At 46.3% G+C, this 13931-nt stretch overlaps 1 protein-coding gene across 1 annotated transcript in view; it reads right to left on the bottom strand.

The window, feature by feature from the left end:
* Window positions 1–13931, bottom strand: part of Lama1 (laminin subunit alpha 1) — a 124939-nt gene that overhangs the window by 105457 nt on the left and 5551 nt on the right. The window contains exon 3 of the mRNA XM_032899788.1: window positions 9747–9788. Within this exon, the coding sequence (XP_032755679.1) occupies window positions 9747–9788 (42 nt within the window). The remainder of the gene's footprint in view (window positions 1–9746; window positions 9789–13931) is intronic.

Here is a 13931-nt window from a genome sequence, read left to right as displayed (position 1 = left end):
CTAGGCTCAAGTCATAGAATCCGAGGCCTGAGCATGGCTAAAAACTATACCTCACATAAGCATGGTTTTAATTCTATCTTATAGAATAAATATCATTCCCTGCTGCGTCTGGTCACATCTTGGAAGGCTAAAGAAAGCCAGAATTAGAGACTGGAGATAACAATTTGAATAAGAACATTTGTTTGTTTGTTTGTTTGAATGTATGTTTGAAGTTCTCTCCAGCCACAGAATCACCTTCAAAGTCTGGTATTCAAGTACTCATGAAATGCTTCAACCCAGGGTGACTGGCCAAGTACGTATTAAGCAGGTAGAGGAAGGGACAGTAAATCCCCTCAAACCTACAAGAAGGCAAGTCTGGCTTTGCATAGAAGCATCCAAGGTAGATGTCACGTGCACGTCGCACACCTAATAAATTAGACTCTATGCTTCTGTTGGGAAAGTCATCTCCTTTAGTTATGGTGACTGCGACAGTAATCTCTTTTTCCTCCCATTCACTGCAGAATAATTCACAGGCCTATGCATTTCATCAGTACCTAGAAACTCGGTTACACCAGACTCCACAGAGCATGAAATACATGCGTCCCCGTTTGCTGGCTGTTCCTTCTCCAAGGCCTGAGCACGCCTGGCCTCCTAGAAGGACCTTCAGGGCTGGGCTGCTGTACTGGAAAGTTCCCTGACTAAGATTAGGTTAAAACAAATTGCCACCAACCTATGGACAGAAAACAATATTACACAATTACCATAGCTTTCCACTGGGTATTTCTAGTAGTTTAATAATGTATTATCAGACACTTCTGAGTTCCTCCCTGTGCAGTGTTTTCACATTATAATGGATCTTCAAATGTTGACTGAACTCATTCCAGCACCTTTTTCACTAAATCTTCTCAAACAATTCAGAGTCAGTCCTTCAGACCCTAGAGGTAAGTGTGTGTGCAAGCCTGCATATGCATGCAAGTGTGCACGTGTGTGCAAGTGTGCATGTGCACAAAAGTGTGTGCATGTGTGCATTCCTGTCTTGGGGAGGAAAATGTTTTAAGTTCCACACAATGCTGTACTTATCTAATCTATAATAAAAACCCAATGTGATAGTCCACAAAGAGGATGTGAAATTCCTCTTTAAAGGAACCTGGTAATATGTTCAGATAACCTTTTCCTAGAATTAAACAAACAATCGGGAATGTTTTATATAGTTGAATAATTAAATGGCTTAGAGTGGTACAGTGCTCTTCTTGGAAAACAAAGGCGACTTTCACAAAAGTCAAAGCCACTGATTCTAATCTCAGAAAAACCTAAGAATCCAAGTTCCTAAATTAAAGTCTATGATTATTTTTTAAGTATTCAACACCACTTTTAATCTTCATTTACGAAGTGTTTCTTGCTTCATCTCTCATTTACCCAGGATGCATCTACAAATTTACTGCAGAGCAAAGAGATAAGAAAGAAAGCTCGCAGTTTACACTGGGGTCCAAGATTACTTCCTTGAAGACTTGACAAGTCTTACGGTGACCTAAGCATTTCCTATTTCTCTATGTCTGTCTGTCTGTATGTATGTATGTCCATCCATCCATCCATCCAACCATGTATCTGTCCTTATCTTCTTCAAATCCCGGCCACTCTTGTGTGTGTTTGACAGAAACACAACCCTTTGTTTTGGATCAACTGAGGTCATGAAGGCTCCAGATTCACTCCACTAGGGGGCGTGCTTCCCATCTGGCCAGGGTGCAGGGTGCATCCAGGTGTGTGAGCATTTGTTTCCAATGGCCCTGGAGCTGTGACTTCAAGAGCCAGACTCTCAGCTGCAACCCTTTGCATGACTGTCTGAGACATATTTGGCTGTTCTATCTGTCCGGCTGTTGGAACCATTTTGCTCAGCAGCAAGAGAGACTTCAATTGCTGGCAGGAAGTCTGATTGGCCACGTCCCCATCATTTCTGCTAATTTACAAAATAATGAACATCAGAAGGAGTGAGCACTATATAAAGTAAGAGAATGTATCATTAACAGTAGCAGAGATTTGAACATATTCTAATAATGTCTAACACAGGCTCAGTGTCCCAGGCAAGGTGGGTCTCAAGGATCAATGATGAGGTAAGGTTTACACTGAAGTTATTTATAGAAACCCTCACATGTTCTCCAGGATAATCACAAACTGGTCAGAGCTCATGCTAATTCAATTATTTTTCCTTAAGAAAACAGTAGCGATGCGCCTGTATATGATAAAAGTGTACTGAAAAGTTTAGTCTCTGCCCCAGTGATGTGCACTAGCTTCAGCATCAAAATAAAAGCACTAAGAAAGCCTGACAAGACCACAGGCCACACGTCCATAGTGAGCAGAAGACGAGCTCACTAGTGTGTAGCAGACACCGAAGCAGAGCCCCTTACTCTGTGTGATACATTGTGAACTTTCCCTTTGTGCTTTCAAAGGAAAGTCCATGGGGTATCAGCAAGAGTGAAATAATGTAAGTCTATTACTCCTCAATTTACACACACACACAAACACACAAGCACATTCACACACACACAAACACAAGCACATTCACACACAAAAAGACCACAAAAGACACAAACACACAAGCACATTCACACACACACATACAAACACACAAGCACATTCACATACAAACACACAAGCATGTACACACACACACAAGCACATTCACACAAACACACAAGAATATTTACACACAAGCACATTCACACACACAAGCACCCATGCACACATACACATACACCTGGTTAGAAATAGTGATGAAGTAGAATAAGGCTTTCGGTCTTTGTGTATACGTGTGTGTGTGTGTGTGTGTGTGTGTGCGTGTGTGCGTGCATGAACATGTGTGTCAATGTGCTTGTGTGTCAATGTGCATGTGGAGGGGGTCTACACATGCAAGCAAAGGTTGATATATTGCCTGATTTCCTCAATTTTAAGACCAAATTTCTCACTGAGCCTGGAGCTCACGGGATTAGTGAGAAGGGCTGCCCCGTCTGTCTCCACCCTGCCCCAGCTGTGCTGGAAGGACAGATGTGCACCAAGCCCTATCCTGCCTTTTACGAGGTGCTAAAGATATGAACCTGGGCACCCATGCTTACACCAGAAGTACTTTACTAACTGAGCCATCTGCCTAGCCCCAGTTATAGAACTGCTGACATGGAGTGATTTTCTTAATATCAAAGTGATCAAGAATGAAACTGTGTAATTAGTGGCCAAGGAATGATTCTGAGACTAACGTTTGCCATGACAAAACAAAATGACTGTCAACGAAACCCTGCTTTGCCACCACAGCATCCTGACGCTGCATGCTCTGCGAGGGCTTCATGGTTCATCTGAACGATCCATGTCCCGCAGGGGCTCCCTGGAGATGCACTTTTAACTCCTCTGATCCTTTCCTGGGAGACACGGCCAGTGTTTGTCTCAATGTGAGTGTGTTGTTGGAAAAACTTGTCTTCAGTGCAGCTGTGGGCTTTAGAATATAACATCTACAGAAACACGGGAGCAGTGTGCGAGCTGGTAATAGATTGCATTGGACAACGGTGCATGGTGGCACAGGCCGGTGATGCTGCCATGCTCCCATGATCCCTCTGCTCTAGGGACCGAGGCAGAAGCTCCCTGGGCTGCACAGGGAGACTGAACGTGTCACATCCAAAGGAAAGAGCTGAGAATGTCTAGAGCTAGAATGCTTGCTGGCTAGGAAGTGCAAGGCTCTGCATTCCACCCCCAGAAACACATTAAACATGTGTAACCCATGTGTAACTCAGTACCAGCACTTGGGAGATAGAGACAGGTAGATCCCCGAGTTCCAGGCCAGCCTGGTCTACAGAGCAAGTTGCAGGATAGCCAGGGCTACACAGAGAAACCTTGTCTCGAAAAATAACAATAAGAACAATAAATGTATCACAGGCCTCAAAGCTTCCAATCACTCAGCACTCTTACGGTACAGCACACTATGCCTGGGTTTACGACGATGCTGATATAAGCGAACTTCCTGAACCAACGGTTAAGTACAAGCACTCATGGGATAGTCAGAATGACTGCGGCCAGTCTGCATCTCCGTAATACCACGCACGACATTCCTTCCTACCGTTTATTTTAGAGTGCACACCATCTACTTCTTAGCCATAACCCGCCCTGTGGGACAGTGCATCATGTTACTCAATCACAGCTCCACCTATCCTCTTGTTGCTGTGTCTCTTGACTGAGTCCACAGGCCTGCGCAGTGGCTGATGCTTCCTGTGTAAGCATTTGCATGCTGTGTAAGCATTTGCATGCTGTGTGCCTCGGGATGAAGCTCCCTGCAGGGTCCTTCCCAGAGTGGAGGCCTGTGGTTAAGTGGGCATAACTGTTCGTTATAAAGTGAAGATTACTTAAATGGCTACCACATGAACTTGCTTTGTATATCAAAGAGCAGTATTTCCACATGTGTAAACGCTGAACATCAAAGCCGAGGTTTAAAGCAACAGGACAGTATTGCTTGCCTAGTGGAGATCTGGACCAGGCCGTTTACTTTCAAGGACAGCTATCCAAGCTACTAGTTACTTACTTTATTACTCAGGTAAAGAAACAGCCCTCGCTTAGGAGTGCCTTTGTTTCTTAGACAAAGGTGACCTGAGTCAGCTCTAGGGACAGAGCCACCTAGGAAGAGAAAGACCTCTACTGACACTCTCCTGCTCCCAAAGCTAATGCTTGGTTATTGGGAAGAAAAGCGAATTAATCGCTGGCGACTTTAGTAAAAAGAAAAAGTTTGAGGTGCACTAGGAGCCATGGCAGGGCAGAGCTATGAAGGGGTAGAATCAAAACAGATGGGAGGCTGGAAAGGGAGGAAGGCAGAGGAACGGGGAAGGAAAACTACAGACGAATGAAGAGGAAGAAAGGAGAAAGGAAAGAAAAAAGGGGACACGGAAGATAGAGAAGGAAGGAGAATGAGAGGAAAGGAAGGATAGAAGGAGACAGGGGAGAGATAGAGAGACAGAGAGAAAGGGGGGGATGGGAGAGAAGCGATCCACACAGCAAGGAGAACGCCAATGCCAGCACCCTGGGAGTCAGCGCACGCACAGCACAAAGCACGCTGGGCTTGCTTTCTCTCCCTCCCGTGGGACGATGAAAAGAAGTTTGATCTCAGAAACAAGAGTGGGTGGTGAGCAAAAGGCAGGAGGAGGGCTTTGCTAAAAGCCCATTTCCATAGCAACACTCTTGAGGTGTCCTTGACAAAGCCAGATTCCTACTGTTGATAAACAAAAACGGTCAAAACAAGTTAGACACAAATGTTGTCTGTAGGAGACAGTGTCCAGTGGTGTGTGCTGAGCCCCTCATGGGGTTTCTCTTTTAAACTGGTATCAAATGTGTATACGTGAGTGCATGCATGTTGTGTGTGTGCCCAAAGGTGGGCTCACATGGGCTCATGTGTGTGTGCATGTTCCTGTGGGCTCACATGAGTGCCTGTGTGTGCTCACATGTGCTCATGTGTATGTGCATGTTCGTGTTCATGCGTTCATGTGTGTGCTCTCATGTGTGCATGTGTGTATACGAGCGTGCATTCCTGTGTGCTAGTATGTGCACATGTGTGTGATAAGTGTGTGCTTATCTCTGTGAGTACAGGTGTGTGCATGTGTGTGTGTATGTGTATGTGTGTGTACACGTGCATACTATGGTACAGGTGTGGAGGTCACAGGTGTGAGTCTCCATTCTCCACCTCGACTAACACATTCTCCTCTGCCTCTTTCTTCACACTGGGCTAGCTGCCACGGGAGCTTCTGACATCTCCACTCCTGCCTTGTCATAAGACCACTAAGATTACAGACATGTGCTACAGAACTTGCGTCACGTGATGACCGGGAACTAAACTCGTGCTTTTATGTTTGCACAGCAAGTGATGGACCCACCCAGCCATCTCCTCAGCACCCGTGCTATTTGTGTAATGCCTGCGTTTAGTCATGTTGAGGGTTTGGGTACAGCAGTTTGGTGGCAGAGAACACACACACACACACACACACACACACACACACACACACACACACACACAGCCAAGGGCAGTAGCTTCACATTCTGCCCAATCCTAATCATTACCTCACAGAAAGCACAACACCCACACACATACACCTCAAACTTCACACCCTGACTGAGCAGGGAAGCCCACCCCTTCCTCTTCCTTCCAAATCCTTAGAGGAAGAAGAAGCCTTACTTGGATGTCAGAACAAGTGAGGCCTTTGAGTTAAACACAGACATTTCCGATTCCCTTCCTACAAAATGGAGGCACGTGTGGCTTGGATGTTTATGTTCATAAATCTACCTCACCTGTTACTTAAAACCATCAAGTTTGGCTTGAAAAAAATCAACTCTGATTTTTTAAGGTAGAGTCATAATTTGTAGCCGGCTCTCCTAGCCGGCTTTCCCTGCCTCAACTTCCCAAGTGCTGGACTAAAGGTCTCAGCTACCGTGTCCGGATAATTCATCGTTTTTAGTTGCCCAAACATCTCCCAAACTTTTCTATGAACCTTTCTAACTACCCGGCAGGTCTTGGCTACTTCTTTCCCATTCTTTTTCCACCTCTGCACTCTTGTGTATGATTTAAATTGTTAACATGCCCGACGTGATCCCAGGCATGTGCGGAGGGTGGCTTTCAGATTAGTCACATGCACACTTGCCCTCCCTGTAGAGCTCTGCATAAATGGCCTTGGCATTTTTAAATAATTTAAACAAGTCTCCTCTTATTCATTTTACACTGCATCCTCCAGCTATGTGATTACACATGTGCCTGGCAACAACTTCAGTGGGGACGGGGACGTATTCTTCCCAGTGTCCATGCGCCATAGTGACTGATGAGATCATTCTGCATTTAAGAGGTGCTGCACGCTCTGCCCACGATAACCCCCAAGGTACCTGGACCTGGCAGCTTAGTCCTGCTTTTTCTCTAGCACATGCTTTACATCCTGAAAGTCTTTAGAGATGGCTGCCACCCTGTGGAACAGTAGCACAGACTTAACTAGGCAAGGCAGATAGTCCAGCCTAAAGTGCACAGGGTCTCAGGCAACCTCCATGTTATTCTCTGTGCCTTGATAACATTGTGTTTTCTCAGTTCAAAGAGCACTGTCCTCTAACACTGAGCTGCCTGACCACATATGCTACATAAGCATACACACATGACCACATTCACGGTGGCACACGTATGACCATGTTCATGGTCACACACATGACCACATTCACGGTGGCACACATGACACATGTGTTACAGGAACTGATCCCTTGTCTCCAGCTCTTTCTCTCACATTCTCTCTCTACTCAACTCAAACTTTGCATCATGTTGCTATGTCCCGTTTTGTCATTGGTGGCTATAAATCTCTTACCCAGCCTGTTTTATACATTAAACTTAATGTATAGAACATGTACAAGGGGAAACAGTATTACATGCTTTGGTGCTATTCAGTTTCAAGCAACCCAGAAAGAGGTTTGAAAGATAGGCCACTTGGACCAGATTTCTTTTTACAAAATGAGTGCTATGAAGGGTGACCCTCCCCAGCCATAAACAAGTCTGGCCGCCATGACGAAGAGGTGTTTGCACAGAAGGAAAGAAGCCTCAGCTTCAGTGTTCGCAGATCACTGCAGATCTGCTGAATCAGTAGGTCAGGCTGGGGCCACCAGACTCTCTGTGTAACCAGCTCCCAGGGGAGTGATACTTTGAGTTCCCAGGAGTGGACCACGTGGGCTTTCCTCCAGCTCTGACACTGAGTTGAGCCAGTCTTGCCAAGCTTGGCACAAACCTCACCAGAATGATCAGCAAGATCCTGCCTCCTTCAGCAATTTGGGAACTATTTAAGCAGAACTCCAGACACCAATCCGAGATCCCCTGAGTGACTACCTTTGGAAGAGCTATAGAGATTTCATAAAAGCAAAGGTCTGTAGCTTGTTGTTAGGAGAAAACATGTTAAAGGCTCCAAAACAAAGGCAGTTCTATAAACAGAGACCACTGACAATTTGTTGGGAAGCCTCAGCCTTCTCCCCACAAAACATTCAAGGGTGCAGCCAGGGGGTCTGTTTGTCACATATTTGTATCAAAGCACACGCGCGCGCACATACACACACACACTCACACATACTCACATACACATACACTCATATGTACACATAAACTCATACATTTAAACACACACACATACCTACACATACACTTATACACTCAAACACACACATACACACACCCATACACACACACACACTCACACACACATACACTCATATCTACACATAAACTCATACATTTATACACACACACATACCTACACATACACTTATACACTCAAACACACACACACACACACACACACACACAAATTAATGAAATAAATTCAAGACCAATACACCAAAAAGGACAGAAAATTTTCGAGAGAAATTAAAGATCATGATGAACAAAGAAAAATATGTGATTTATAGAGAAATAGACTCCATAGTGCTAAGCAGTAATTCCCAAAATGTTCTACGGATTGGATCCAATGGCTGCCATAATTTCCTGACTGGCTGGTTTGTAGAAATTGCTAAGCTGTCCCTTGGGTGCCTTAGACCTTGAATTTCTGCTTCACAGACTGTTTGGAGACAGAAGAAGGAGAAAGGGGGTTTTCAAAAGACTGTATAGGGGCAAACGCAGGGCCATTCCCCCAGGGTGAGGACTCTCCCGCATGGGATGGAACAGCGGGAGGTTTAATACAACAGATAAATAACAACAATGTTTAATAACACCCGCAGAAGGCAAGAATGATGCATTGTGCACTCTGTGTACATGCCTGTGTGTGCATCTGTGTGCATCAAATGAATTAGGTCTACGTCAGGTATCTTCCCCAACCCCTCCACACCTTATTTCTTTCTAAGGCAGACTTATTGAATTTAAATGGAGCTTTTGGATTTGGCTACCCTGGCTGGCCTGAGAATTCCTGGGACCCCGCTTGAAGCCAAAGCTTTTCTTAGGGTGTTTCTCCCCCCAGGAGATCTCTATTCGTGTGTGCTATTCTAGATCTCAAACTCAGCCCTGGGTCCCAAAACTGCTTGGTCACCTCTGCCCCAGGACTGTTATTCAGATTCTTCCCTGTTCTCTGTCCAAGGCCTGTCTGGGTAACATAGAGACTCCAGCCCCCTGGGCTAGCCTGATCCTCTCAGGAGATTATCACTCTGGTTGGATCTCCTGGTCCCAAACATGTTATTTGTCTGGATGTCTAAGTGATGTCCCCTACACTCCTCTCCAGACCCTGCTGTTTGCATTCGACATTCGCTCATCCAACAGTCCCTCCAGGACTGACAGACACTGCTGAGTGCTGGACAAGGCTTTAGAATTATAAACAGGAAGATGAGAAAATAAAGAGAAGGCTATGAGATCTGCCAGAGAAGGAATAAGTCAGAGTGCCCCAGGAGAAAGAGGAAGGGCTTCCACTATGCTATGAAAAGCAGTCAAGCTTCCCAGACATGAGGACCATAGGTTTACCGGAAAGGTAATGGTTAGCCACGGAAGGTGAGGCAGGTCACAGCAGAGAGCCCTGTAGGCCGCACTCAGCAGACAGTAGCAAGCCACTTAAAAGGGCTGGAACGGCATGACCAGCCTCACAGTCCGTTCACTCTGAAGGAATACAGTACACCAACAGTTTCCTGGGCTTTCTGAAAACTGTCTTAGATAGAATGAGGCTGCATTTGACTCAGACCAGCACCCAGCACTGACAGCAGGACCCCCGTTACAGCTTCTACCCCTGTTCTGCCTGAAGCAGTCCCTGCCTTACCTTCTCATACGCCTGAAACGGAGAAGCCAGGAAGGGAGCTGGCTGCAGGGTCAACGTAGGGTATAAGTGGGTTAGAGCACCTTGCAGGTGTGGGAACAACAGAGGTGTAATATTGTATTGGGTGGAGTTAGGAGGAAAGTAATCAATCAGATGATAAGGAATAAAAATGTCCAACGGAAGCCAGGAAAGGAAGGGAGTGAGATGGATCCCCTCACAGAAGACAACACCCAGGAAGGTGATGGAGGACAACTACACCCCGGAGTCACCCAACTTGATAAGGTGCAGGGGCAATGGGCAGGCTAGTCCTAGGAGAGAAGAGGTGGCTCAGATCCTAGAGAAAAGGACCTATGGATCAGGAGAGTCATTTAAAGAAGACAGGGAAGGAGGGGCATGGGACCCCTGAGTGCGGAATGTGCTTAACTCTGCCGGAGTCGATCAAACCGTCCCTTACAATACCCACAGATCTTACCCCAGAACATGAGGGACCCGAAGACTTGATCAAAAGTATTTTTGACAAGCGCAAGGCCCTGGGTTCGGCCCCCAGCTCCAAAAAAAAAAAAGAAAAAAAAAAAAAAAAAAGTATTTTTGAAACAAGGACCTTGTTGAGACAATAAAGCCAGACTGGGACTATGCTTGCTTAAACACGCGGAGCAACAAGAAAACGCAGCACACCAGGAACAAAGGCAGCAGGAAACACATTCGCCCTGCCGCCGACAAGCAAGCGGTCTCTACAGGTCCTGGGTGCCTACCCTGTGCTACTGCATCTGCCACACGGCAAGTCCGCTGCGTGGTTTTTAACCCTGGTGGCACAGCCAAATCACCTAAGGGAGTCCTTTCAAGGCAAATGACTAGGTCCCATCTCAGACCAAATACATTACAATCCCTGGGTTAGGACCTGGGGATCTGTGTTATTAAAGTCTTATGTGCAACCTGAAGAGGGAACTTGTATGAAACTGTTCAAAAATGCTCTCCTGGCACCCAAAGAGCCAGGCAGGCAGGCAGGCAGGCAGGCAAGCTCTGAGTTCTCCAAGGAGAAGGAAAAAGAGACAAGGGACACATCCTGCAGGCAACGGTGGGGTGCCCTGCTATAAAGCTTGAATGGCAAGTCCACCTGGGACTCCCTCTACCTCTTTCTTGAGAATTATGTTACAGAGAGAATCCCTTTTCAAGCATACACTTTTGAGCTTCCCAGACTCTAAAGCAAATCCATACAGAAAGCGAGAAATGTCCTTGAGGCCGTGGATTGACAGCGAGGAAGACGGCCAGGGAACTGTGTCTTAGTTGAGCTGCTATCGCTGTGATGAAACACATGACCAAAGAAACTTGGGGAGGAAAGGGTGTATCTGGCTTCCGCTTCCAGATCACTGTTCCTCGATGAAGGGAGTCAGGACAGGAACTCGGGCAGGACTGGAACCTGAGGCAGGAGCTGAGGCAGAGGCCATGGAGGGTGCTGCTGACTGGCTTGCTCAACCTGCTTTCAGATAAGCAACCAGGACCACCAGACCAGAGACAGCATGATCCGATATAAGCTGCCCCCACCCCCATCACTCATTCATTAAGAAGATGCCTTAGGGGGCTGGGGATTTAGCGCAGGGGTAGGGCCCTTGCCTAGGAAGCCCAAGGCCCTGGGTTCGGTCCCCAGCTCCGAAAAAAAAGAACCAAAAAAAAAAAAAAAAAAAAGATGCCTTAGATCTGGATCTTATAGAGGCCATTTTTTTTTTTATTTATTTATTATATTTAAGTACACTGTAGCTGTCTTCAGACACACCAGAAGAGGGCATCAGATCCCATTACAGATGGCTGTGAGCCACCATGTGGTTGCTGGGAATTGAACTCATGACCTCTGGAAGAGCAGTCGGTGCTCTTAACCGCTGAGCCATCTCTCCAGCCCTAGATCTGGATCTTATAGAGGCCATTTTTTTTTTCCAATTGAGATTCCCCCCTTTCAGATGACTCTAGCTTCTGTCAAGATGACACAGAACCAGCTAGGACAGACACAAAGCCCCCAAGATGGACCATGTCACATCGCTCCGGCATGACCTCGGTGCAAGGACAACAGGTATGGAGTAAGACATAGAGAAGAAGCAAGCACGGCAAACACCCCATTCGGAGTATTATTCTGCTCTTAGGAAGGTATAACAAGTTTTGCACCTGCAGTCCTGCGTGCTTGGGAAGCCGAGGCAGGAAGACCTCTTCTGCTCAGAAATAGGCTAGCATAGACAAAAAACGCAAGACCCCGTTTCAAAAAAAAAAAAAACGCAAAACCAAGCAGAGTCAGTTCCCAAAAGCAGGACCCTTGAATGAAACATCTCCAGTTCCACCCATTCTACACTTCTAGACTGAGCCCACCACGCCGTCCACAAAGCCTGGGGTAGAGTGGTAAGGAGTCAGAGGCAACGCTAGGGGGAGACATTGGGAATAAAAGGAGCTGAAAGAATAGATTAGGGGTTTTCAGAATCAGAGAGACCAAAGCTACCCAAGCCTGGGACACAGAGACAAGTACAGAAGATCAGGCAAGTGACAGAGATTATTCTGGAAATAAATATTTAAACTAGACACCCCAGAGGGTAGAACTGAAAATGGATGGGAAAGGTTCCAGAGCCTGTGAGTAACGAAGTCAGTAAAAACGTTCGATCCATAAATTCTGGCTCCTATCTTGAAAGATATAGGAGTCAGGTACAGGGCTGGGTTTGCCATGTAGGAGCGGGGGATGGGTTTTCCGTGCCATCTCAGGAAATGTATGTATCCTTAAATGTCCTGAACCCTTGAGTTGTTTGCTTAGATGATTTACCTTGAAGCTTGGGCTTTATGTTTTGTTTAAGGGCAGACTTTTCAGGTCCCACCCATGGGACTCTGTGGTGAGCAACCCCCCTTGGAATGTGTACCAAATCTCATCCATTCCCCACATCCTGGATTTCAAAACCATGTAAGCTCGGAGTATGACCAACATTTTGAAAGGACTCCGTTCTCCCTGTTGGCTTTGGAACTTTGAAGGTTCATCCACAGCATTACTGTTCAGCACTGGGGGCCCTCAAGTGTCACGGCTGCCCTTGCTATGGTGGTCCCTGCCAACTTTTCTGTGCTAGCCATTGCCAGCTTCCTCTGAGAATAGATCATACAAAGTGGGCTTGGACTTCCGTTAGAGCTAAGTCCCGCAGAGGTTTCGTCTTAAGAGAACAACTCGCCTTGTGACTGATTTACCTCTGCCAACAACTGTCTTTCACGTGAAGTTAGTTCTTACTACCGCAGCCCCACCCCCCTTTAAGTACTAAGAACTGGAGAGACTTCTAACATGGTGCATTATTCGATTCACAAACTCTATCTGCATGCTGGGGTACAGTGGGTGTTATCGTCATCCACTTCCATTGACCCAGAGCCACGACTCTGATTTTCCATGTGCATTAAGAGATACCAAGAACCGTAAGAAAAATGTCCTTTTTTTTTTGTTTGTTTGTTTGTTTTTGTTTTTTTTTTTTACTCTGGCTAATGGCATGATGGGAAAACTACCCAAAAGTGTCCCAGAGAACAACGGTGACTGTATGGGCTCCCCCCCCCATCCCTCCCCTCCCGATTTAGCACAGAATCCAGTGTAGATTTAGAAATAAGTCAGCAGACCCAAGCTGTAAGAAGGTGGTCCTCGGGCAATGAGCTGCAGGCTGTAAGTGTATGGTTGGGCTCAAGTGGGGCACGGACAGCAGGCAGCTCAGGTGAGGGGATTCTCAACAGCTGTGCAGCAGACAAACAACCCTGACTGGGGGAGGGGGAGATCATGCTAGGATAAGGCTGGTGGTTAGGGCTGAATTTGGACAGAGTATGGGGGGCCATGGTACAGAGGCACGAGATGAAGCTCAAGAGGGTGGGGCATATGGTGACAGTGGGTAGTCACTTTAGCAGGATTCCTGCTGTGGCAGGACACTAGATCACCTGGCAGATAATTCCAGCAGGAATGACTATTTCCAATGAAAACAGGAGGGAGGCGTTAATAAAGAAAGAAATACGACTTCAGAAAAACAAGCTGGATACATGTCATAAACGAACAAGCAAAAGAACAAGCAAAGATGGTTCAACAAGAGCAATAAGGAAAAGGAGATTACACGAACGGCTAGAGATCAGGGGGGAGCCACGCTGAGAAGAAGAATCTGGACCTGGGATAATCACCAGTGTTTAGAAGTAAAGTTCCATCTT

The sequence above is a fragment of the Rattus rattus genome, chromosome 4 (assembly GCF_011064425.1).
Source record: "Rattus rattus isolate New Zealand chromosome 4, Rrattus_CSIRO_v1, whole genome shotgun sequence".
Taxonomy (NCBI): domain Eukaryota; kingdom Metazoa; phylum Chordata; class Mammalia; order Rodentia; family Muridae; genus Rattus; species Rattus rattus.
The sequence above is the reverse complement of the archived record's forward strand: the minus strand, read 5'-3'. Positions and strand labels throughout refer to the sequence as shown.